The 26,552-nt window shown below is 44.1% G+C and overlaps 1 protein-coding gene across 3 annotated transcripts in view; it reads left to right on the top strand.

Annotated features, from left to right (window-relative positions):
• The first annotated feature begins 2 nt into the window (after positions 1-2).
• elp4 (elongator acetyltransferase complex subunit 4) overlaps positions 3-26,552 on the top strand; it is a 66,686-nt gene continuing 40,136 nt past the window's right edge. For all 3 annotated transcript variants that reach the window (XM_084071870.1, XM_084071869.1, XM_084071871.1), the window contains exons 1-7: positions 3-194; positions 2,306-2,341; positions 8,574-8,695; positions 11,830-11,964; positions 13,889-14,025; positions 17,381-17,465; positions 21,204-21,392. In XM_084071870.1, coding sequence (XP_083927996.1) covers positions 8-194; positions 2,306-2,341; positions 8,574-8,695; positions 11,830-11,964; positions 13,889-14,025; positions 17,381-17,465; positions 21,204-21,392 — 891 coding nt within the window. In that variant the 5' untranslated portion in view covers positions 3-7. The remainder of the gene's footprint in view (positions 195-2,305; positions 2,342-8,573; positions 8,696-11,829; positions 11,965-13,888; positions 14,026-17,380; positions 17,466-21,203; positions 21,393-26,552) is intronic.

The raw sequence follows: 26,552 nt of genomic DNA, 5'->3' as shown, positions 1-26,552 counted from the left end.
GTGTGTCATGGCGGCTCCCATGGACAATGTGGGGAAGATGATGAAACCTCCTCCAGTTGAACGTTCAACAATGCCGACTAGTTTTCAGAAGAAAACCAGAAGCAAGTTAGTTTCCATCCCCGGCACCAGGCTGTCGGTTCAAAACGGACAGTTAATAGTGTCCACGGGCGTCACGTCGCTCGACTATTTGATAGGTCAGTGTTGTTATTGTTGTCTGCTGGTTAGCGCGTAGCCATGTATTTATATATGCAATGCATGTATATTTAGCCCAGTGGTTCTCCAATGTTTACGTTTCAAGGACCCCCAATAACTGTGAGAGTGTATAGATAGATAGATAGATTTCTTTATTTCTGTGTCATGCACCCAAAGGTGCCCAGCCCACCTGGACTTACAGGGCACAACATATACAATCATTGCATCATTTAGGTGTACAATATAAAACAAAATAAAAACTATGTTTTTCAAACTCCACTTCAAACATACAGAACATTCTGCCTTTCCCCCCAAGTCTTACACATGAAATCTGCCAAAAAGAAAATACCTTTACATAACACACAATTAAAGTCTTTCATAATCATCTAACCAAAAAAAGGTTAACACAAATAGATGACATTTTACTAAATAATAAATGTCTTCATTCATCATAGACTGGGCAGTAAAACTAAAAAATGAACCTCACTTTCAATTTCCTCCAAATCACACAACAAACAAACTATCCTCCTCAGGAGTACCAATGAATACACAGTCCATTTGATCCCATAACTTCCATTTGTACACTCAGAGATACAGACCTGTAGGGTCCATTTGGAACCCCCTCTCAAGGAACCCAGAGGGTCACTGTCTGGACCCCCTCTTTGAGAACTAGCCAAAACAATACTAACGGTTATTATTATACAGGATATTCACCTACACTACGTAGCTGTTTAGCTATGCTTTGTGTCGTCAGCATTTGCTTATGGGATGATAGTACATAAAAAAGGGACATAAATCACATCTGTCAGCTCAAAATAAACACCTTTGCTCCACTGACACTTGATGTGGAATGTCTGTGAGTGGATCCCTCCACATGTGGTCTTCAGCTTGTCTGTTTTCAGCTTTTATGTTGTTAAAACATCACAGATTGGCTGCGTTTTTTAATGAAAAAAGCTACTATGCCACGGGGGGGCGTGGCATAGTAGCTGCAGACATACTTGAGGGGGGCAATGTTAAGTCAACCTGGTTTTTACCCCTCAAAGATCATGTCCGCCGCTACCAAAAGACACTTGTCGACGCCCCCTTCAGGATTTTTGGCACGCTCTATAGATACTTTTGTTCTTTCAACTGTGCAGCAGTCATTTTGGGGGTCCTTGAAATCAAAATGTTTGCGCCCAATGTCATACAGGCATAATCCCAGCAATTGTTTATACGGTAATCATCCCGTGAGCTTCGACAGGTGTAATCCAATGTGTGTCTCTATAATGAGGTTTGTGAGCTCTAGACACAAGCTAAGGCAAAATGATAATGGAACATGTCATGTATTTTGTCGAGCCTCCGGATTTGATACCATTACTTTACATTATTACTGATAATAATGTTCTCTATGATATGCTAATTAATTCAATATATGTATAAAATAGGTATTGTGTGGGACTGTGTTTATCTTGTCACAGTGAGACAGACCGAATCCTATCAACCTTGACTGATGTTGAATCTTCATTGTACTATTCTTCATAATTGTCACACATAATTATGGATCCAGTTGAAATATTGACAATATTGTCATCATCAACAGCATTGTTTTTTTTGTACTGATTGTACTATATGTTTAAGCACAATATAAAATAGTATGTAATAAAATATGTGAATGGAGAAGGATGGTTTAGTCGAGTCTCACCGCCTTTCCGAGGATTTCACCTCAGGTGTGGTTTTGAGGTTAGATTTAAGCATTGTTTCTGTGAGGTTAAGGTTAGGCATAATAGGGGCGGTCCATACAATCGGAAAAGAGGGAGTCCCGAGTTAACTCACTGGGATCGTCATACATTGGAATCGTAAAGCTGTTGTCAGATATTGCCCTGTAGAGACGAGAATAAAAACATTTCTTTGCCTTATTTCCCAAAGTTTGGCACACAAATCACACATAACATCAACATCTGTTCTTAACAGTTCAGTGAGAAAGTGAAATGACACATATGGAACACTATGACGATCAAACAACAACAATCCAGGAGGCTGTCATCTTAATCGCTATCCACTGTAGGTCCAAATAGGCAATTACCATTATCACTTGTATGAAGCTGTTGTTGTTGTTTTTTGTCTTCAAAAACAGGTGGTGGGCTAGCAGTTGGAGCAGTACTTCTCATAGGTGAGCCTGAAAATTATCACTAAAAACTAACTAGCTACATTATACGCATTTAAAAAGAGGAAGTTTGTTCCTTGTGTTTGATACTTTTGTGGGGTCTTGTATGACAATACCCAGCTGAAGACACTTGGTTGAATTCTTTTGAATTGTTTACCATGTGTTTCTTTTTTTATTGGCCAATAGATAACTTTTGTTTGTAATAGATTTTGAAGGAGGTTTATCATAGAAGAGAAAGGGCCAAAAGTACCATACTAACATCAATACACATCATTGTCTATTCACAGCTTCTGCCGTATACTGTAGTATATCGTCACTGTCAGGCGGAAACCTTGTATGTTCAAAACCGTACTTTTCAGGAAATGGAATTAATAACCTGTGTTCCAATGGATCCAATTACCAGCTCATAATACTTTTCATTGGTTAAATATTCATAGAACCCACAGACCCTTAACCACTTTAAACGTGGTGTCCCTATTTTGGATGTGTTATTCCTGGCAAAAAGTTTGTTAATTGCTTTTTGGGAAAGATTTACAATTTCTTTGCGAAAATAGTTGAACTACAAGCTTGCGCGATGTGACATGTTTGAGCTATTTTCTCTACTTTTGCATGACACTGCATGAAACAACTAAAAAATAAACAAACTATGGTACGCTTTAGGAAATGGCCACTAGTAATCACAATATACCACAAGTCATAGTAAATGTCTAAGCATGCCAAAAGCCAAGTGCTTTGTTTGAGTGAAATGCATTGTTTATTAAAATTGTGTTTTTAATGGACATGTTTCACTCTGGAATACTTGACATCTAGAAATGGATGTCTTCATGCTAAAACAGTATTCATTCCAGTTCTGTTTAATTAGGATTATTTAATACCAATATGGAAATTACTTTTCATGAAGATATGTATCTTTCACAGAAAGGAATCTGAATCTAATGTATTCATATTCATGTATTTTATTATGATATTAAATGATGTCCTGACTCGTTTTTACATTGATTACACAGTACAAAACGTTTTCACCTTGTCATTGTCAACAACACTAATACAACCCCCCAAATACTTATTTGTCACTCTCTAGTTAATTGGTACTAAGGTTCATTTTGAGAAACAGTCAGACAGACTTCAGTTTACACAGCCACCACCTGCCCTTTTGAAGACAATGGACTCACGCAGAACTAAAGATAGCCTTATCAACTGGGGCTTATTTTTATTTATTTTTTGACCAGTGTTTTCATCATAGTGAAAAGGTCTTTGTTGAATATCTACAACCGCACATATTTCCATGTTGTGTGCAAGGACTATGTAACGAAGGAACGGTCGGATACTTCATTGTAGCTATGCATGAGTTCAGTGCACAATGCACATGGGTGCCAACTTCCACCAACATTGATGACCTGCTTCAGATACCTAGAGAACATTATATAATGCATGCATCCAAAAACAAATGATCAGGAAACAACCTGTGGTACAGTAATTCTTATTATCTGTTTGACAAAGGTCAAAAATAATTCAAAGACCATTTTTATTCAAATGCTTGTCCTTCTGGTAGGCAATGAGTCCTTGCCCTAATTGAATGAGTTTATGTATCTCTGGGTCTTGTTCACAAGTGAGCGGAAGACGAAGTGGGAGACCAGTCACAGAATCAGAGTAGGGGAACGGTATTGCGTTCGCTGTATCACGGCACAGTTTTGACAAAAAGAGAGCTGGCTGGGCCAGATGGCAAAGTTCTCGATCTGCCGTTCAATCTTCATTCGTACTCTCACCTATGGCCAAGAAATGTGGGTCACGATGACCCACATTTCGTGATACAAGCGGACGAAATGGGTTTTCTCAGGAAGGTGGCTGGCATCTCCCTTAGGGACAAGGTCAGAAGCTCAGTCATCTGTGAGAGTCTCAGAGTAGAGCTGCTGCTCTTTTGCGTAGAAAGGAGCCAGCTGAGGTGGTTTGAGCAGCTAGTAAGGATGCCTCCTTGTTGCCTTCCGAGGGAGGTTTTCCAGGCACGCCCATCTGGGAAAGATGCCACGGGGCAGACCGAGGACCAGGTGGGGGGTGATTATGTCACCGTGCTGACCTGGGAATGCCTCAGGATCCTTTGTGACACACATATTTTGGGGCGTGGCCGAGTCCGCCATTGTCTTGGAGGTGCAAACAACACAGGTATTAGCATTGAGTTTGTGAGACGGATTGTATACAGGGATCTATTTTTCTGTCCTGGCGAAAAAAGAAAAAAGTATCATACTGCAGGGACTTGCAACAACCACCATCTTATCAAAAATTAAGACGGGACGTCCAGATATTATTTTTTTCCTCACTCCCGAGCCACAAAAATGAGCCAAATCCATGGAAGAAGCACTTCCATTGACTTCAGTCTAACTGGCTCCAGTCCAGTTCTGGCTCCAGTTTGGCTTCCAATGTGGATTTTAGAATGCTTCCCATTGTGACTGTCCACTCTCCTATGTAGACGTCTATGTCACACACAAAAAGACCTCTGGCCCTGATTTCAGTTATGTAACCGAGTATTTTCCTCCACATTTATTTTAATTAAATTATTTTGTCTCCGCAAGACGTTTTATGTTCCAATCTGGAACATATTTGAATGCATACAATTTTATTTTAACCAAGCCGTATGGTAGAGTATCTTAATACAATATTAACTAGCACATCTACGTACAGTGGTCTCCCTACTCTTATATTGAGGAATGTAAACCTTGGTGCCTATTGGTTAAATGGTGCATGGTTCTTACAGCTCCTTTATCCAAAGTGCTTTACAATGTGCATTACATTCACCCACACACACATTCACACACCGACGGCAGAGGAAACCATGCAACGCACCAACCTGTTCATCGGGAGCCATCGGGGGTTCAGTATCTTAAGGACACTTTGACACTAACCCAGGGGTAGCCAGAGATCGAACAGGGAACCCTCCAATTCCCAAGCGGCCGCTCTAACTCCTGAGCCATTTCTGCCACTGGTTGACAAGTAGTACTGTCTGAAACTCATAAGTTCAATATTATTGTGTTTTTCACTTTAATGCCAAATGAATGGCCATAAATTGGTGTGTGATTGGCAACATCAGATGGCTTACTGTTGGGGGAAGCTACAAAGAAAATTTGCTTTAGTATAAAGGACAATAATGCTACAATTCTGTTTTTCAATTCAAATTCAAATTTGAGTATTGTATGTAGCTCTTATTAACCTACTGGTTTGTCCATAACGGATCATAATGAACAAAATGTAGCCTTCGGCTGCGGATCATAATCCAACCAGAAAAAAATCCCTATTAAAGCACTCTATTAAATTCACATTGATGATTTTACTACACGCTTCAGTATATTTAGCTGGCTGCTGTAAGGCTCTTTGTAGTTTGAGTGTGGGATTGCAGTTTGAGTGTGGGACTATGTTGCAGAATGACAAATAGACTGACCTGACCTGAGGGTCGCTGGTTAGAATCCCAGGTGGACATGCTCATGCTGTGAACCTCAATTAATATGCCCATCCCCTGCCATATTATATAAGCCATGGCATTAGATTCAAAGCAAATACAGTTTCGGGACACAAATGTTTCCCAATGTATTATTATTATTATTATCATTCATCGCAGGCTAGGCTACATGGACTGGTAGACAGTAAGGTGAAGGTAGTCTCATTTTGCCTTGAAGCTGTAATTTGTGTATAGCCTGGGCCTATACCAACTGATGATATTGCTTTGCCCTTTAATTCATCCCCCCAATCGATGCAGGAGTCAGTGATTACACACTAATGTGTTCTTCCCTTCCATTTTGTGAATCAATGTACGGTTGGTTTCATCTGGTAATGAGAGACACAGTAAAGGTGAAATCTGCGTGCGCGTGTTCACTTGTGTTTGTCTGTGAAAGAGCGGTGCGTGTGTATCTGTATGCGCACATGCTCATTTTATTTTGTGAATGCTTGTGCATGTGCTGTCTGTCTGTGTGTCTACTTTGTTCATGTGTGTGTGGGAGAGTTGACAGTGTGGTTTTGTTTGTGTTAGTTGTTTCAGGCATTCGTCTCCCACAGACTCCCCCCTCTTAGCTGCGATGGCCTGTTTGTGAGTCGCACATAAAATTATCAGACTGCTTGTTGTTTGCTTTTGATGTGTCTTGGGCTGTCCACCCTGATTTGTCATCCAGTGTGGGACGAGCCCAGTATGGCTGCTGGCTGGAGATCTCTCAACTAATAATAACAAAGCTTCTGAGTTGATGTTTCAATGACCACGTGTGGTTCGGTTCCATTGATTTTATTTTAGCATGGTATAACTTCATAATTCTGAGTTGTGCGTTGCCTAAGAACGTTGACTAATGTTGAATATGTCATAAATGTGCCATAGATGACAATATGAGAGAAAACTGTTTAGCCTTGACTGAACAAGGCATTGTAATTAGACAAATTCTATAAGAAACTATACTATATACTGTAGTGATTAGACATGTAGTGACAAAGTATGGTGTGAGAGAGAGAGAGACAGACAGAATGCAATTAAGCTGCATATTGGCTACAAAAACACTCAAGAGTCCAGAGTAGACAGTCATACTAGGGGGCAATCACTCTGACCTAGATATTCTATCTCCTCCCCCTCCAGCTTTAGCGATATGATTCAGGACTTTCCCACTCCCACTCTGCTGTTCAAAGGCAAATTCAGTAGAAGCATCCTTCCCGCTACCAAACCTTACACAGCACGAGCAACAAAAAAACATATCACCCCATGACTGTCCAGAGTGACTGATCTACCTCAAAGATATGACCCTGCCTCCCTCCCACCCCAACCTCCACTCGCTGTCACTCCTATATCCCTCTCCCCTCCCGTCCCCTTGCCCCCCGCCTCGACAGCCTAATGACTCCTGGAGGTTCCATTTGTAAGGCTCCCATAGAAACACAGCCACAATAGGCCCCATCTTGAGAGGGCCCATCTGGGAGCCTTTGTGGGGACTACTGAAAGCCACAAAGGCCCGCTGACCTAGAAACCCATCAATAAGAGAACAGGGAGCCCCACCGACAACAAATTGAAGAGCCGCGGAATTTCCTGAGACATTCTAAGTCTGTAGGTGAGGGACACAACCTGGGAATGCCGGGGGGTGGGGGGGCATTCTCCGGATGCTCCTGGATGACGCGTCAGGATGTCACTCCCAAGCTGTCATTTGTATGCCTGCCTGTCACCCTAAACTGTCACTGCTGCCTTTGTCCTTGTGCCCACTGTTTGTCATTGTGTGGAGAGGCCTATGACATCCTAACAAAATGGTGGTTGTGACAGGAAGCAGCAGTGGCATGCTGGGCAGAGTTATGTGGCCAGCTGGGTTGGGATGGGAGGGTTCAGAATGATGATGCTAGTTTTATCTGTGGTCCTGGGGTTTGGAATGGCTGGGTGGCTGTCTTGTGTGGTCTGAGAATGGCTACCTGTGGGTGAAGGAGTGGGATGTATCATGTATTGAAGCACGCATTAGCTCGGTTAAGCTCCAGTAAGCACACCTCCCACTAGATTTTTACAGCTATTGTTGTTAAGGGGTTTTGTGAGTCAACCCTCTTGATGTGGACAGTGTGAGGACCACATGGTAATGAAAAGCACAGGAAACTCACATACATGCATCTGTATATGAAAGCGAGGTGTGTGACAAGTAACATTTTGACAGAATCAACATCCCGCCCTAGTTGCGTCTACCTCTGTCATTTGGCCTGACAACAGGAGTTCTACACCTTTGGATTGTGAGGGAGGAGGTCAGGTGAATGTTCCAGACAGGTGTCTCCCTCACACCTTCTCGATCCGTCCAGGATGTGATGTGGTGAAAGTGGATGGGAGTTCTGTGGAGACTGTTATAGTAGAGCTGGAGGTGTCATGCCCATTTGATACCCAGGTAGCAAGGTGACACCTGTGTTCTCATGCCAATGTTGATTCCCACCCTCATCTGTTCCTAAGAGGGTCAGCAAGAGAGCAGTCCTTAGATCAATTACAGTCAGCCGTTGTGATGCGGCTGTGAACCGCAGCATCCAGTTGGACATTCAGAGCAGAGAGACTAGTTCTGGTATTGATGCATTGGGGATTTCTTTGTAGGGAAGATGTTTAGGTTATTTGAACAGTGGAACCCCATTCTTAGGATCTCCCTGTGATGTTTACTATCTTGCACGGTATGACATTTTCCTCTGTGCATGTTTGTTTGGATCAACATTGTGTGTAACTTGCGCTCCAATTGCGCTTTGATTTTGTCTGTTTGTTCTGTTTTAGAGGAGGACCGGTATGACAGCTACTCTCGCATGATCCTAAAGTACTTCCTGGCAGAGGGAGTGGTGTGTGGGCATGAACTCTTTGTGGCGTCAGCTCAAGAGGATCCAGATGACATCCTACAGGTATGGATGACCACAATGTGCACAATTATTATATAACCATGTTGACAGTAGGGCTGGGCCATATGGACTAATTCAAATATCAATATGTATGACCAATATCAATATTGTAAGATTATATCGTATTGTGATGATAAATTAAAAAATGATCTAATATCTGAGGCTAAACGAACCTATGGAGAAGTCGGCAGAAGGGGCATTTTGAGCAGCAAGATGAAAAAGGGTAGGATGAGGAAAAAGTAGAGGAGGAAGAGGAAAATGAGTAAGAAGAGGAAGACAAAAATTACAAATACAAGAAGCCTTTAACCACTCTATATTAAAGTTGACCTGAGTTGGCTCTGCACTTTGTGTGCTCTTTTTCCCCTCTACATCAAATTGCTTTGCGGAAAATAGCCAATCTACAAGCTCACATGTCATGTTGTGACATGTTGTATGCTTGTAGATCTGCTATTTTCCTCGAAGGTTCCCACCCAGAATAGGGATCAGTTCAAGTGGGCAAATGCCCAGAGGGACATAGATGAAACTCCACCATCCTCTCTGGTCCTGTGCCCTGCCATCCAGTTGTCCCCATGACAGCCCTTCTGCCTTAATCTCCATAATTATTGAAAAATTCTTAAATTAAAAATATCTTTAAAATCATATATCAATAATACACACAGTACAGTTCCTATGTAGGCAATAGCATGTGTATTCTGCATCGCCTTGTGTCGAAGTGTCCCTGAGCAAGGCACTTAAAGGAGAATTCCGGACTAGCCTTTTCCTTACCTTTTATATGATGTTATTATGTCCTTGGACGAGTGGTACAGTAGAAGATTTTCATAACTCCATCCCGAGTCCACCGAAGTTAAAAACCCGAGCGGGCGGTCCGTGCGCTAGATTGCGTATTCTTTTTTTTATGTTGATATCTGACATTCATATTGACAGAAACCTAGCCACATTGTCTGTGTTAGATGCTTCCCGCCGGAAGTCTCGCAAGACGAGATTTCACTCGTGATTTAATTCAAGTCAGCTTGTAAACACTACGGCGGCCCATTTGGGACAAAAACACTGTGGCTAGGTTTCTGTCAATATGAACGTCAGATATCAACCAAAATATATACATAAAATCGCAATGAAAATAGGCGATCTAGCGCATGGACCGTCCGCTCAGGTTGTTAGCTGTGGAGGACTCGGGATGGAGTTATTTTCTACTGTACCACTCGTCCTAGGATAATAATATCATGTAAAGGTAAGAAAAGGGCACGGCTAGAAGGTGGGCGTGTTCTCTCCTCCGCGTCATCAGTGCCCATTCTACCCTAGGTGGGGTTGGCGAAAGGGCCTACTCTGTGTGGAGTTTGCATGTTCTCCCCTTGTCCTCTAGGGTAGGTACCCTCACAAAAACATGCAGTAATCCTGGTCACTATACTGCCTCCCCCTGGTCAGCCGGGGCGTCTGATGGAGGGGAAAGGAACTGGTTGGAATAACTTGTTCCTTCCACGCGCTACGTCCAACCAGGGAAATTCCCCCCTATCAGGTGATAAGAAGCGGTCTGCTAACTCCTCATGCATTGAAGGATGCATGAGCTGAGTTCGGGGCTCTCCCCAGGCTGGCAGAGGGAGAGTAGTGCCCAGGATTACATGCTTAGGCATTGGCACTGGGTGAAAAATAGGTTACAAAAATCGTGGGATAAAAAAATAATAATAATAAAAAAAATCAGGGTCCCCACGGTCATGAAATTCCTGGAAATATTTTGAAATTTAAAAAAAAAAAATCCAGTACTGGAAAAGGTTTGGAATTGATCAAACTTCATCAAAGGTCCTGGAATTTATCAAGGGTCCTGGAAAAATATTTGGCTATGCATTGTTTTTGGCTATTGATTTTTTTTAATACAAAACCTTTTCATAAACATGTATAACATTACACGAAATATGTAACATAAGTAGTTTTTCGCCGAGCTGTGTAACACCCCATCCGCACTGCCAGCGATGCGACGTGACGCGACGTGAGCGGGCGATGAAATCTCATTAAAATACATGTTTTTGAATGAGACCGTCCTGACCTACCGCAAGCGACAACGAACCGTGCAACGATGTCGTCCACCTCTCCTATTTTCGCTCGCAGGCTCTATTTGAGCGAGGTTTCGCGGCTGTGCCCCACCCCCAAACACTTTTTATTGTTTTTTATTTATTTATTTTGCTACACTGCCTATCTTTGGGCATTGTACATAGGAGTAAGAGACACATTATTGCGCTGAATGATTGTTATATAGGCCTGGAAATTGGGCTAAATATTCTGGAAAAGTTTTGGAAAAGTATTGGAAATTCATTACTAAAAATGTGTGGGGACCCTGAAAAATGTAAGAAAAAGGCTAGTCCGAAATTCTCCTTTAACCCGTAACTGCTCCCCCAGAGCACTCAGCATAACCATCTGAGCAGCCATCAGCTGGCTGAAACCGGAAACCGAATTCCCTCCCCGGGACTAATAAGGTAATAAAAAAAAGAAACCAAAGAAATTGGGTGTAGATGGAAAAAAGGAAGGTCCAAATATAGACCCCGGGGGGACACCAGTCAACTAAGTATATAGGGTTTAAGTGGTTAATACAGGATACGAGGCCTTCTAGAAGGGCTACCACTTCATGGTAAGAAGCCTGGGTTCCTTTGTTCAGGTCAATGATCTGGCAGTTATTAGAGGTTCACTCAGCATTCACCAAGACAAGTCGGGGTCTGCAAGGGTGTCTGAGAGGTCCAGGGTAGCATAGGTGCTTCCGGATGCATCTGTTTGAAGAGGACCAGACAAGACCCCCAGAAGCTGACAGCCTCTCAGTGTACAGGGGGTGGGGCTTACCCTCACTGATTGATAGTGGGAGGGGTCACCACCTTACCCCCTCTTTACATATCAAAGGGTTATTAAGAGAGGGGTACTCCCTATGGGGATATATCACATCATTTAGTGTTTTCACAGTTAGCTTCACATTATGCTAATCTTAACAGGCCATGGCTGAGTGTACTGTCTAGCTGTGGTTTCAGTAGGTTTGTGCAAAGCACCATGTTGTAATTTTACACGCCTATGAGAACAATTCATAAACAACAGCTCAATGGGCACAGTGAAAAGCATATGAATCCGATTAACAATTATTTTCACTGTGTCATTCTACGTAGGAACTGCCAGCTCCCATTTTGGATGACATCGCCAGCCACAACCCAATGGAGGGGCAAATGCATGTGTGTGGTCCTAAGGACAGTCAGGAGTCCATGAAGATTGCCTGGCGTTATCAGAACCTTCCAAAAGTGCAGGTAGCCTATTTCACCTATTATACTACATATTGTTGATGGTTGTTTATTTTAATTTATTATCTCCACCAGGCCGGAGCGGCCGGATGGTGGATATTATGTTTTCGCCCCTGTCCGTCTGTGTGTATGCTAGTCTTTGAACAGCTGATTTCAGGCACCGCTCGACCAATCGGCATGAAACTTTGCACGCACACTCCCAGTAGGCCAAGACAGAACCTCCACCCAGATTGTTTATAATCGGCCTCATGGTGGCGCTTTATAAGGCCACTTCACGTTTTGGCCTATAACTCTTGCCTCAAAATAAAATCCTGGATCATCATGACACAGCTCCCTATAATAGGTTCCGTCCATTTCTGCATGACAAGATCTTCCGCCATTTTGTGTTTTCTTCAAAACACACTTTCCGCTACTACTCCTACAGCATTGTGAGCTTGTAGATCTGCTGTTAATTTTACACAACACTGTCTTACAATGCATTTCTGAAAACACATAAAAGATAGAATATGGAGATACAAGATTTTGGCCCGACAGTGTCAATATGTCTGCACTACTGTAAAGTACGGTATTTTGTATAGAATGTAGTCAACGATTTATCACGCTTCTTTACGTTTTTAGTGCATGTCTGTCAATGATAGAATACGGTACTGCCTCTCAAGTCATAGGGATTGGCAATTGTCTCAGCCACTAAATCCATCAGCTTCTAAACTCCTTTTGTTGAGCGTATGAGGCCTCAGCCTCTCCTTTCAGAGCTGCACCAGATTACTCACACTTAGCTGGCGATAGGTAGGCTTTCACTGGCTCCCAACATGCACACACACATGCACAGATACGCGCACGCTTGCACCCCTGCTTAGCCTGGGAAACAGGAATACTTGCAGCCGAAGCATTGACATGTCTGCCCGCTCAACCCTGTGACCCAGACCTGCTCCTCTGTCTTTCCCCCAAATCTCTGCCTTTCCCCCTGCGAGGGTCGGCAGCCCTACACTCTTTCTTCCGCTTTGAGGAGAGCTAACCCTCCCCTTCTACTTCTCTGCAGTCGCCCCCCTACCCACCAGTCTTATAATCCATATCGCTATGTGGATTAACAGCACACAGAGTGTGTCCCTGGGGATCCTTTCCCTCTTTCTCTCGCCCTGGAAACTTCTTTATATCTGTGTTCTTTCCTCAACCTCTCCCCCGTACCCCTGTAAAATCGTCTTTACAAACCTCCAGTAAGCCCCCGCCAAAGGATTTGCATCCCAAATTCACCCCTAGAGTCCACGCTTAGTTCCCCCGTTACACACACCTCTCTAGCCTTAGCCCACTGTGTCACTCTCTCGATGAAGACATCAGATCAAAGGTGAGGCCGTCAGGGCGGGGATGGAACGCTAAGCAGGTTGCCGCGCTCACAAAGAGAAGATGAGCCCCTGACCCCCTCCTTTGCCCCGCTGACCCCCTCGTCCCGCCAGGAGAGGGACACACCAGGGGCCCTAATCCAGATTAGGAGTAGATTAAGGGCCCCTCTGACAATGGAGTCCCCGCTTTCTCTGGGGAAGAGGAGCTAAAACTCTCTCTTTCAGCTGCAGGAAAACATCCGCCTTCCCCTGCGTCCCAGACTCGTTTGTTTTCACAGCCAGAAGTGGACATTTATGTGAAGAAATGATTAAGAGTGTGGCCGTACTGGTTGTTTAACTTCTCTTCTGTAGGAATCTTGAGGAATGACCCAGAAACAATGCAATTACTTTACCATAGTATCGTCAAGCACACTTATAAAAGCAAACAAAGATGAATTTTCCCACTTTTACCTGTATGTAATGAGCTTCATTTGTTGTTGAAAGCAAATGGGTGTGTTGCAGGGGTGACTCACAGTTATTTCTAAATGTACTTTAATGCCAGGCCATAATAAAGTCTTAAAACGAGCGCAATTTCCCACGACCCCTCCCCCCAGACTGCACTGGCCTCCTCATCCAGATTTGGACACTACTATGACGTCTCCAAGACGATGGAGCCAGAAATTCGTCAGGCAGCCAACTGCCACAGCTTCCGCCTTCCAGAACCTACTGCCCTGTCATCACCCGCACACAGGTAAAACGACAAGACATCATCCACAGAACAGAGGGAAACCAATGAGACATCATCTGCAGAGAACACATACACAGATGCGACATGGTCCGCAAAACACAGTTGCACAAATAAGACAATGTCCACAGAACCCGGATAAACAGACATGACATCATCCACAGAATACAAGTTTAGTAACAGTACAGATAAACCAACATAATCATAAGAGCATATAGAAACCTGTCAGCGACTATATGCCTAAAGCCTAATTGATACTGCTTCGTATGATGGTGGTACTTGCTAAAAATAACTGATCATGTTATTTTCCGTGAGCGGCACTGTTGTGCAACAAAGTATATGTAAATTAGGTTTAGTCAATAATCAGTCTGACAAGCAGACAAACACCCTGGCGTAATATGCGCTTTGTTTCTGGGATTTCTATATTTGGCAAACTCGCCATGACACACAGGCACAGAGACTGTATACTTGCATTTCCTACCCCTGCTAGCAAAATCAATAAATGAAATTGTGGTGTGGGTGATGGCCGATGCACAACAGGTGTGCAGTCACACCTAGCTCAGACTCCAATTAGTTTGACTCAGGCCAGGTGTGATTGCTTAAATCAGCCATCCTCCCATCCCACAGAAATCAATGAAAACTTCAAAGTTTTAATGAAAAAAGTGATTTAGTTTTTTCTCTCTATCATTATATTCAGTTCAGTTGCTTAGACGAGTTGGCAATAACGTATAAGTATTATGTACAGGTTGATCAGTTTGTTTCAATTTCACAGTGTATTCTTATGGAAGTTACTGTTTCAACTATATGTAATTGGTACAGTTTATGTCTAATTGACTTGATCAATTCATTATCCCTGCTCTCTGGTAAAGGCTACTGTACACAGGTCGGTGGGAAGCAAACCGCCAACTACTATAATCAGGTTAGGAGGTTTAGTGAGCCAATAAAGTATTAATCTAAACAAAAATAGGGTGACATTTCCTCCATTTGGAGATGGCTCGAGGTTGGCCTCGGACAGTCAGTCTTTTTGAAAGGATGTGGACTTCTATTCAAATATCGGTCTTCTTGTTTGCTTGGACTTTGTTTGATTTATCCAGGATTGAGTGTATTTAGGGTTTAGAGGTCACACAGGCTCTTTACTTAGAGAGTTACTGAACACACAAGCGCACACGTACACACACACGCTTGGTAAACACAGCAATCTGGAGCATGGAGACTTTGAGCAATCCCTCAGCTTTTATTTCAGCAAATAGACCCTTTAACGCAGCGTGCACACACACACCACACACACACACACACACACACACACACACACACACACACACACACACACACACACACACACACACACACACACTCAAAATGCTACATGTACTATATGTATCCTCATGGTTTAAAAAAAAACTGCATTATGGACAACCTTTTGTTGCTAATGCTTGGTCGTCCATTTAGCACCTACATGATTATTCTCTGTGAATGGGACAAAACATAAAAAATAACCTCCCCATTGCAGTGCTGTGTGGTGGTTTACTGATATAGTCAACAAGAGCACCGCTCTCCTTGCCTCTGAATGGTTAAAGATTTGACAGACATATGACAGCAGGAAAGTACACCTGCACTGCTCCATTGTGCCCCCAGCCACGCCCCAGTACCGACTCAATCTTGCATGCACACACACACACACACACACACACACACACACACACACACACACACACTCACTCATACAGTATCCCACACGCACACATACACATTCAACATGTTACACACACCGCACACTCCTAAGCAGGCTACTCCCCCTTGCACGTGGCCACAGCCCCATGTTGATACCCTAGCTGTTAAATTGCTCCATTTCACTTGAAGGCATAATTGGCACAAATTGCTCTCTAGGTGATACAGATCCTGTTGTTTAAGACCATGCACCCCCCCCTTCCCCCCCTTTCTCCCCTTACTGAAAGAGGAACATTGAGCTAAAGAAGCCTCCCTGTGTATGATCCTAATTAGCAGACGTGCTAGCCCCTGTAGCTAAGCACCTAGACCTCATCGCTACCTGAATGAAGGGTGCCCAGTGGGGACACTCGGAAACACAATTGCCCTCCTACACAATGGTGGCCAAATTGAGGAGCCAGGGCAGGGGCAGCCTCCTGCTCAATGGCATGTTGAAGCATCCCTGCCCCCTAAAAGCCAGCGTTATACTTGGTTGCGTGCCGTGATGCGTGCCGGAAATAGCTGCTCTACAAGCTCACAACGCGCCGCAGCACGCCGCGTTGTGAGCTTGTAGATCGACTATATTCCTGGCGTGACACCAGCGCACAACTAAGTATATATCACTCTTAAGCCCCAGGCCAGAGAGGCCTTGGTGGGTAGGTGTCCCTCTTTCACAGAACCAAGCTCTATCATTAGCCCCAGCAGGGTCAGGAGGCACAATTGTTTGGCTGAATAATTGTAACGGACTACATGGGTATACTTGGCCCGAGCGTATGTGTCGTGAGTGTACATTACTGTTCTTTATGCAGGGGCTGTTGGTGTGAGACCAAATCTATGGGCATCAGCCTTTGTAGCCTGCCGGTCAAATTGACAGCTCACATAGCGGCCCACTGCGACTCAGTGCAGAGTGGTCATTACAATGGTGGGGTGTTCTTAAGTGGAGGGCTCTGTGTAAAATGACAGGGTTAACATTCCTCTTGGCCATGCTGTTGACAACATGGCTGGCTCAGCAGCACGCTATCTCAGGACGGTTGCTAACTATTGGTGTGGCTGTTTAGTTGACAGTGGTGCAAATCCTACCCTTGATTAAACCCCAAAATGCTGTTCCCTGCTAGTTTCCGTGCTTGTACCAGGTCATTAATTCACCCCTCTTGAGTTGTATATTGTGTGCGTGCGTGCGTCTCACATGTCTGTCTTCTGTCTGTCTCGGCACAATCTGATCCATGGGGAGCTGACAGAGGACCAGTCACATTGTAATTTAATCAACCAAATAAATTAATTGGATCTCTTGATATGGATCATCTGTCTGCTTCAGTGGTTAAAGAAAAGCACCGTCAGGAGATACATGCTGCCGTCATAGAGGATTAGGCCATTGCAGTGATGGGCTTGGCCTGGAATTATCTAAACTGGTTTGAATTAGATCTCCATTAACCATTGTTTGATCATTTTTGTTGTCCTAGAGCCTGAAATATACAGGTACCTTGTTGCATGCCATTGTCCCACACTGGAAATAGTCCACATCGCGTGGCATTGCAATGCGTTGTGACCTTGTATATCGGCTATGTTCGGGTGTGGGACACCATCGTATGACGAAGACTAAATCAGGCATATCAATTTTACTATAGCCACCCTTTCCCCTGTTCTCTATCCTCTCTAGTCCTATGGTCCAGTCCTACTCCACGCTGCTCAAGTCACTTCAGGAGGTCATACACAAGCAGGGCTTTGATGGAGCAGCTACCCCGGTAAGAGTCTTAAAGACTGTTTACACTAGGCCTCTTACGATCTGAATTGATTTTCTTGTTGTTTTGTTTTGTTGTAGCTATAGAGGTCTCACATCGAAACATTTCACCTGCACGAAATTAGTCACATTCATTAATTTGTTAATAAAGCACATGATCACAGGTTCACAGGATATTCTCAGTTTGTCACACAACAGAATAATGTTATGAACCAAACCAGCCAAACAATTAACAATTTGAACAATTAAAAAAAAAGCCAAAAGATTATGTTTCAAAATCATGAACAAAACACTGTTCTCAACACTGGGTGTGTGAAGCTCACTACAGGGTATGTTGATTTCCCAAGTGTGCTTATTGCTTATTCCTCCCATTTTAATGTATCTGCATTTTATGTGTATTTTGCTTCTTGTGTAAAGCACACAGTTTTGAGAGATGCTGTACAAATAAAATGTATTTGTATCATTTATTTATTATTTGAATATGGGAATGCATTGGGGGATTATGTTGTGGAACACTATGCGTAGTGTTGTTTTAATTTATGTTATGTGTTTTGGCGTAACACCATGACTGTGATGTCTTGTTCTGATTACCTTCTTTCACTTTTCCCATTGACGTTGAATGGCTTTGTGTGGTAGTGTTGTGTGCCACAATACAGACTGAACCATGAGCGTTTGGGTGGCGCAGCGGTGAAGTCCCTGCCCAACACTGCATCCGGCTTTGTCGGGCGTCTATGCGAACACAATTGGCCAGTGTTCGGGGGTGGGAAGCCGGGTGGGGAGGGTGATATTGGTCATTGCACGTACTCCTACGGGCTGGGGCGGTACTTGTCAGCGGGGAGTGTTGGACGGGAGGAGTAGGACGAAGGCCCTACATCCTCCCGGTGGGGGCTCCTCACTGGCAGGTAAGTCAGTAGGATACAACAGCAGTGACAACACAGAAAAGTGTGTGGGGAAGAATTAATTATTAAACAACAAAATTGGGGAGAAAGGGGGAGTAAAAAAAATGATTGGCTATTGGACATTTTTTGAAAAAAAACAAAAAAAAAACAAAGACTGAACCATAAGACTGTGTCGCGCGGTGACAATAGCCGATCTACAAGCTCAAAGCGCGCTGTGTCCACGATACATTGTGAGCTTGGTCAGTGAATATCTATAAAGGGTTTAAGTGGTTAAGCTAGCATGTGTTCCATGCAGAATATGAGGAAGAGACTGTCTCCCCGGGCTGAAGCTGTGATCACAGAGCCTTTCACTGCACCTTGTTTACTTCTCGTCTCACCTGCCTGGTTTGGCCTCACCTGCGTATCCCAGCTGCGTGTGTCTTAGCTTTGACACACATCTTTTTAATAATCATCAATCCTCCGCAGAATGCCAGAAATGTCCTTGGCCTCGTCTGTCTCTCTTGGCATTTGTATGTATTTTCCACGGGGCCATGTATACGCCTGATAACGCTGTGTGTGTGTGTGTGTGTGTGTGTGTGTGTGTTACTCACCTACATTCTGTGACCCCTCTGCTCGTCACCTGGAGCCACCTCTCCCCCTGTCACTGACATGTACGATTCACCCCCGGTACGCCCGAGCCCCCACCCCACCCTTCACCCTTCCCCCATCCCTTTCGAGTGCTGTCACTCACACGCCAGATTAACTGCTGACATCATCAAAGCACCATGTCCTGCCTGTCGCGCTGTTGGCACAGCGCAGGAATGCAGACAGGCACAGAGCGATACAGGCACTGGCACAAGAATGCTCAGTATGGGGGATCAGGGATCGCGTGGGGGGAAGTTTGTTTATCTGTGTTTATTTACTAGATCAACTGTTACAGCCAGTTGTCCTCCTAATGCATATTTCAATTCGAGTTTTAACCCATTAAGACCCGAGACCGATTCTGCAAATGTCTTTTAAATCCTAACAGTTTTCTGAAAATACTTATGTTGCTACAGTACAGTATATCAGTAGTTCTCAAACTTTTTCATGTCAAGGACCCCCAAAATTATATGTATTTGGCCGTGGACCCCCATATCAAGATATTTTGTTCCAGGGACCCCCCGAAGCATAGATTTGAGTTAAAATGTCCACTTAAAAAAACAAAGATATATATATAAGATATTCAAAGATTTGCACACCACGCTATGAGCTTGTATATCTGCTATTTTTGAATAGCCAAAGTATAAAATGACACGGATGCTTTCCCGGTTTTAATGGGTTAAAGTAAGAGATTCAAGTAGGTCTTAAGCATTCTGTGATAAACATGTGCATGAAATCTTTCTAGGCTGAATGGAACAGGAGAAAGGCAGCAGGATTGTGACTCTGCTGCTGAAGCCGGCTGGTGATTAGGTTGTGGCCCAGACTGGCTGTAGCCTATGTGGTTGGCCTCTGGCCCTTTTTGCTGGGCTATACTGGCACCGTTCCCTGGGTTTCCTATAGGCTTAAAACTATAGGAGTTTAGTTTTGGCCTTGCCTCCTGACGTTGCCACAGCAACAGTCATCTTGCCACTGTTTCCCTCATGCTGGGCTCCAGACATAGAAATAGATTTCTCTTTCTATGGGTCCGAGACCTGAGTAGGCAGAGCCTTCCACACAAAGAGAGGGCAAGTATAATAATGAGCATGGCACACACACACACACACACACACACACACACACACACACACACACACACACACACACACACACACACACACACACACACACACACGTGCAGACAAACACGCAGACGTATATATGGAGATAATACCTAAGTGTGATAAGATGTAGGCATGGAAAGAGAGTGTAAGGTTGAATGGCAAGAGGGTGAATGTAAAGGAAGAGCCCAGAGAGAGAGCCCTGCCTGGGGAAACCCTGAGCCAATGGTGGAAACGTGTGAACACAATGGGGTTTATTTGTGTTAGATGCCCTTGATTCTAATTCAGAACTAAACACATATTAGGTCATACTGTATAGAGAGGAAGAGAGAAACAAGGAGTTGTGGCTGGGGTGAATTTAAGGAGGGGCCAAGATGATAGAATGGGAGGGAGAGAGAAAAAAGGAAAATAGATCAGATTTGAGGCCAGATCTTGGTTAATCACCCTTGGCTTGCATGTAAGTAATCAGGATTTGTCCTGAAGAAACCTGAGATAAAAGGCAATTGTACTAAAGGTTAGAAACCTCTCACGGTGTGGAAAAGCTCCTCCTGTCCCTGTGTGTCAGTGATATATATCCCCATCACTGTTGGCGACCAACATACTTTTGTCTCTTTTTTTTGCGTGAGAGTGGGTTACCGTTGATCTGGTTGAAGTGGTGGTGGTGGTGGTGCACTGGTAAGGAGGGACGTTCAAGGGAAGGCACTCCACCCTTACCCAGGCCCCTTTGGCTGCAGAGCATTCTCGGTGGTGCCAAGAATGTGCCGGGGTTTCTGGGTGGCGGCCATATTGGAAGCCTGTCTGACAGGTCCATTGTGCCTGTGTCAGATGGCCTCTGTGATTGGGCGCTTGCGTCCAATCACGTTTAGGCACTGTGTTCGGATGGCCTGTGCTGGTGAGCAGCACTGTCCAGTCAGCCTCCCAGCGATGTTGAGCTCCACTCAACACAACAGCATCCTTCCAGAAAGAAAGTGTATTCTGTGCACCTCAATGTTAATTTGACATGTTGTGCTCAACTCTTTGCTGTGTTAAAATATTAGGTATAAAAATGACAAGACATGGCATTAATTCTCCACTTGTTGCTCTGTGTCTCTATCCTGTCTCACTGTCTCGTTGTAAATGTCTCAGTCCAAGTCGCGGAACGTCCTGCGGATCGGGCTCCACTCTATGGGTTCCGCTCTGTGGGGCGACGACCTGTGTTGCCATGACAACCCCAGACACAGCCACGCCCTCACCACGTTTCTGTACGGACTCCGCGCGTTGATGAGGTCATCGCTCTCCGTTGCCGTAGTTACCGTGCCCTCACACCTCATCCAGGTGAGACAGTGTTTTGACACCACACACACACACACACACACACACACACACACACACACACACACCCACCCTCAGAAGAGGGATGTTCTCATGAGCTGACTAGCCTTTTATATTCACACCAGTGTTCCGTTACCACTTCAACCCCAGCATCCATATTCTGGGGGGAACACCAGCTGATCTACAAGCTCACAACGCATTGCAACGTGATGCGCTGTCAGCTTGTAGATTGGCTGCTTGTGGTGAAGAGAATTGGTGTAGACGGAAAAAAGCAGTCCATGTACAGAGCCAACTCAGGTCTGTTTTACCAAGTCTAGAGGTTTGAAGTGGTTAACAAGTCCTGCAACAACGGTAAGAATCACACAGTATCTCATAGTGCTTAACTGACAGAAGTCGCTAAGGATTGTGTGTTTGTGTATGTTTGGCCCATGTAAGTTTGCTTTGTGTCATCCTCAATGGGGCATGAAGTTACTCTCTTTGATTGTGGGGGCCTCCTCTTGACCCTCTGGTTCAATGCCACCCTGGTATGACTGAGGCCTGCGAGAGGCCTCTTCCTCCAAGCGTCAGGTCCAGACTCAGTCGAGTGCACACCTCATTCAGGACTGTTTTGAATCTATATTTGTTTGTTTTGACTTGTAATTGCTTGCGACTGTTACTGTACAGAGAGAGTTTTGTTCTTCATTCATCTCTAGAAATATCCATCCGTACAGTAAAATACTGAGTGTTCATTTTACTCTGAGAGTGTAAAAATGGACCCTTAAGTAACACTCAGGATTTAGGGTGTGTTTGTGTGTGTGTGTGTCCAGTCTGGCCTCACAGTGTGAAGGTGGAGTCATCTGCTCAGGCATATGGCAGACCGCACAGTCCCCCCCCATCCCCCAAACTGTCCACCATACTCACCACACAACAGCCATCTGAGACTTTTTAGAGATGTTCTGTATCTGTCGCGACTTAAAACATCTTACACCTCACACACTCCTCATACACCACAGGATGTACGGAAACTGCACCTTTTTTTTAAGATTCCGTATTATTCAAAGTCACAGCCCAACGCTTAGATTAGAACAGCTGTGTTACACACAACATTCTCTGGCTCCGAGCCTGTAGGCTCAGTGTACAGTGGCCTAGAGTTCCTCAGAAAGAGCTAAAGTGGCTAACTAGCAGATGTCAGCTGTGGCAGGGAGCAGTCCCACTGTCCCTCTCTGCCCTGGGCTCCAAACACTTTAATCCGTCCCCTCCCTCTCCACCACCCCCGGGGAGAGAGGTGCATGAGTGGGGGAGAGAAGATGGGGGGGGGGGAGTTTGGCCTGAATCAGGTGTTGGATGATTAAGCCAACATGGAGGTAATGAGAGGCTGTTAACACAGGGCATCTACAAAATGACCATGTTATTCTGTAACACAGTGAAATTAATCGGACATTGTCTTAAGAGAAGAATCCAATTGATCAACTGATGGTGGTGGTTAATGACCCCACTATGGCTGCTATTCTAAGGACAGACACGTGTGTGACACTTTTCTGCCAGTGTCTTTTGCTTAGATAATGACTGTAGCTTTTGTTTGTCTGGCCCTTGGAAGACAGTCTAGACTGGGTAGTGGTGTGGGCTAGCTGGCTGAGACAGCACCGGGGTCCTCATCCATTATTGAACAGCTTGGGAAGCTGAGTAACTCACTGAAAGCCTCCTCACAGCAGCACAGTGCCACAGTCCATCTGAAACATTCATTAGGCTTGTCCCAGCTTGGTCCTCCAACACCCACTACCACACCCATAAATAAACACAAACACACGCATACGTGGTCCTCTCTAAAATGCACCCATATATAGTACCACCTCACCTGCTGCTTACAGTAAGCGATGTCCTCAGACCTGACATGCAAATGTAAAGGCCCGCATTTGTCAGCATGGCCAGAGCTCTCAGGAAGGGAGTTTGGAGGGCCGCAGCCCTGTTTTGTGGTGTAGGTATAGGCTTCTAGAGAGGTCTCAAAACCACTGAGGTTCTATTTACCTGTCTTGCTCTTACCCATGTAAACTTGATCTGTGTCTGTACATACCAGGGCCTTATGATTAGAGCCAAACCAATATATATATCATTTCTTTAAACAACATCTTTATCTGTGTCTCCATTTTCACCACTTTCAAACTAGCATCCCTATTTAGGACAGGTCATTATTCACCTTATACCTGGCCACGTCCAGTTAGGGGAGTAGGGGGGGTGGTGCATAGATATAGAAACCTAGATACTTCATTGGCCGCTGCAGTTCGTTGGAGCGACCTGTATCACGGCCGCCATTTTAGAGGAGGCACGCTGCCACTCAAAGTGACTACTGGCCAATCACAGCACGCTGACCACTGGCCAATCAAAGCGCATCTAACTGACTTGTTGCAGCGCGGCTGCCTCCCCACCTGCCTCTGATTGAGGCTTAATAAGCGACTTTGGGCTTGTTTTTAAAGTTTAGTTGCTTATTTGGGCTTGCTTCCTAATGTTTTTTAAACCAGTGGTTCCTACATTTTTTCATTTCAAGGACCCTCAGATTAATATATATTTGTCCGCGGACCCCCATCTGAAAATGTGTTGTTAAAAACATGAAAATAGCAGATCTACAAGATCACAACGTGTCACAATGTGATGCGTTGTGAGCTTCTAGATCTGCTATTTTCAAATAGCCGATGTTAAGTGGTAAAACTTTGCGTAGTTGCTTCTTTTGGGCTTGTTTTCATTCTGTCCGCTTGTTTCTCTGCCAGATTCGCAAAATCTGGCAACACACTGATTACCTGCATTACACCTGCAGCCTATTAGGGTGGAAGTGACCAGATATTGAATGAAGCCGCAGAAAAGGGCAATGGTGCTGCTGAATAAGGTGAATTGTCAAACATTGTCCAAAGTTTTCAAAAATATTTCTACAAGCTTTGTAGATGCGTAGTTGAATAGGGCTTAAGTGGTTAAATAAAAGTTCACTTTGTCTGTATTTTATATTTACTTGTTTTCTCACAAGTTAAATGTTGAAATATAAACTTCAATCAAATCAAAGTTGATTAGAAAATGCTGCGCTTGTTGACAAAATATCAGTCAAAACATCGGTAATCTGTTGTCTAGGTCTAGGACTCCAGAATCAGCATTTGACCCAAAACTCTGGCACCGGTCAGACTCTACTTATGCTAGGTAGATTCCATGTTTTCCAGTGATATCACATTTCATAAAAATCCATTATGTTGTGGTCATGTCACCAATATATGTATTGGAATAACAATCACATCTTCCACACCCTCTTGAACTCTAGCGTCCCGATTCTGGGTGTGCCATAGTAGGCGAAGATTCAGAAAAATAAATATGTATAGTGTATATATATAGTATATAGGGTTCATGTGATTAAGAGAAATGTGTTGCGTCTAGGTCAGATTCAAGGGCTGTCCAGTAGCTGACTGCTATGCGTCTTGTCCAATCAGTGGAGCACAGGCAAACACGCCCTGAGGTGCACTAGTAGAACAAGTACATAATTATGGCAAACAACAACGACAGTCAGAGCCAAACAACTCAACAAGGGTTTCCATCAATAGTGTCTCTGTTATTAATGACTTATTGAAGGCCTGGGCTCTCACTGGACTCTGTCAGGCAGTGGTGGTCAGCTGAGGTTTGGGGACATTCAGGGGATTTACACTGATGGAATCTGAGCTCATTGAGCCAGCATAGGCCTTCATAATGAGCTGGAAGTTGAACTGAAGTGCCTCTCATTTTTAGCCCCCTTTATCTATTATGGATAACACATGGAAAAGCATGTTAAGCACTTAAACCGTATATACTTCTTTGGCCCCCCTCCTTTTCCCTCTACACCAAATATAGCCGATCTACGGTTGTGACTCGTGAGCTTGTATATCGTTTATGTTTCGCTGATATACAAGTTACGCTTCATGTGGTTAATGTTGAGGTGAGGTTTCTTTCTTTTCTTCCTGTGCTGTTTGTGTCGTCCGAGTCAATGTGTGTTTATGAAGAACCTGGTACTACCCTTCCTACTGCCATGCCTAAGAAGTCTGTGCTGACATGTTTGTGACAGCAAAGACTTACAGTGTTACTAGTGTCGATTCTGCACTACAGAGGTTCCCCTATTAATCTGTACTTTTATCATCTACACAGTAAAATCCTCAGCATTAATGAATGGATACATTTGTAACTTGGAGAGTGTACAAATGTAACCAAATGGACTGGGTCCATTTGGTTACAATTGTTATATTTGTACACTCTCATAGAAATCATTAAATGAAATGAAAACTTTACAACCAAAATCACATTGTTCTGATGTGAGGAGATCAATAATATAGTGTGGTCAAGGAAATACCCTGTCTTCTGTGTATTTCTCCGCAAAATGTTGAACATTTGCAGAGAAATACCCAAAATACAGGGTATTTATTTAGTATACTATATTATTTATCTCACTGAAGATTTTACCATGTAGATAATAGCTAAACATAGGAGTGGCGTCTTGACCCTCTGGTTCAAGAAAAAGAGAGTTTTAGTCAACTGTGTCAATCACAGAGACATTCACTGTGCCTTTAATACATTGCTGTATGTGCTGAGTAATTTGGCCTGGCCAAACACTTTTCATATGTGTGACTTGACCTCAGATAGCCTTTCAGGGCTGACAGATCTGACTGGAGGATATGCATACTTAAAAGTAGGACAAAAATGAAAAGGAAGAAGAAAGAGGAGGGGGGGGGGGGGGCATGAAGGCATGAAAACTGCATTAGGCTGTGGCAGCCAACACAGAGATAAGGACCTGAATGATTCAAGAGGCAAAAGGATGAATAATACAGGACTCCCTCTCTCCCTTCATCCCAATGTCCCTCTCTCTCTCTCTCTCTCTCTCTCTCTCTCTCTCTCTCTCTCTCTCCTTCCTCTCCTCCATTTTTCTGTCTAACTAATATGCCTCTGCCCTTTTGTCCCCTTTTTCCACTGCACTCTTTTCCTCTACTGTACTCTGTCACTCTTTTCCATCCCTGTCAAGTGACTGTCCTAACCAGTAGGGGGAGCCCTCCTCCTCAAGCCTCTCTCTCTCTCTCTCTCTCTCTCTCTCTCTCTCTCTCTCTCTCTCCCCCCCCCCCTCCCCTCGCACTGTGTTTGGGTGTGTGAATGAGCACAGGGTGTGCAAGCGCACGGACAAGTTTTATTTGC

The sequence above is a fragment of the Gymnoscopelus microlampas genome (genome assembly GCF_963454915.1).
Source record: "Gymnoscopelus microlampas genome assembly, chromosome: 1".
In the NCBI taxonomy this organism is placed as follows: domain Eukaryota; kingdom Metazoa; phylum Chordata; class Actinopteri; order Myctophiformes; family Myctophidae; genus Gymnoscopelus; species Gymnoscopelus microlampas.
Note: the sequence above shows the minus strand (reverse complement) of the source record. Positions and strands in the feature narration are given on the sequence as shown.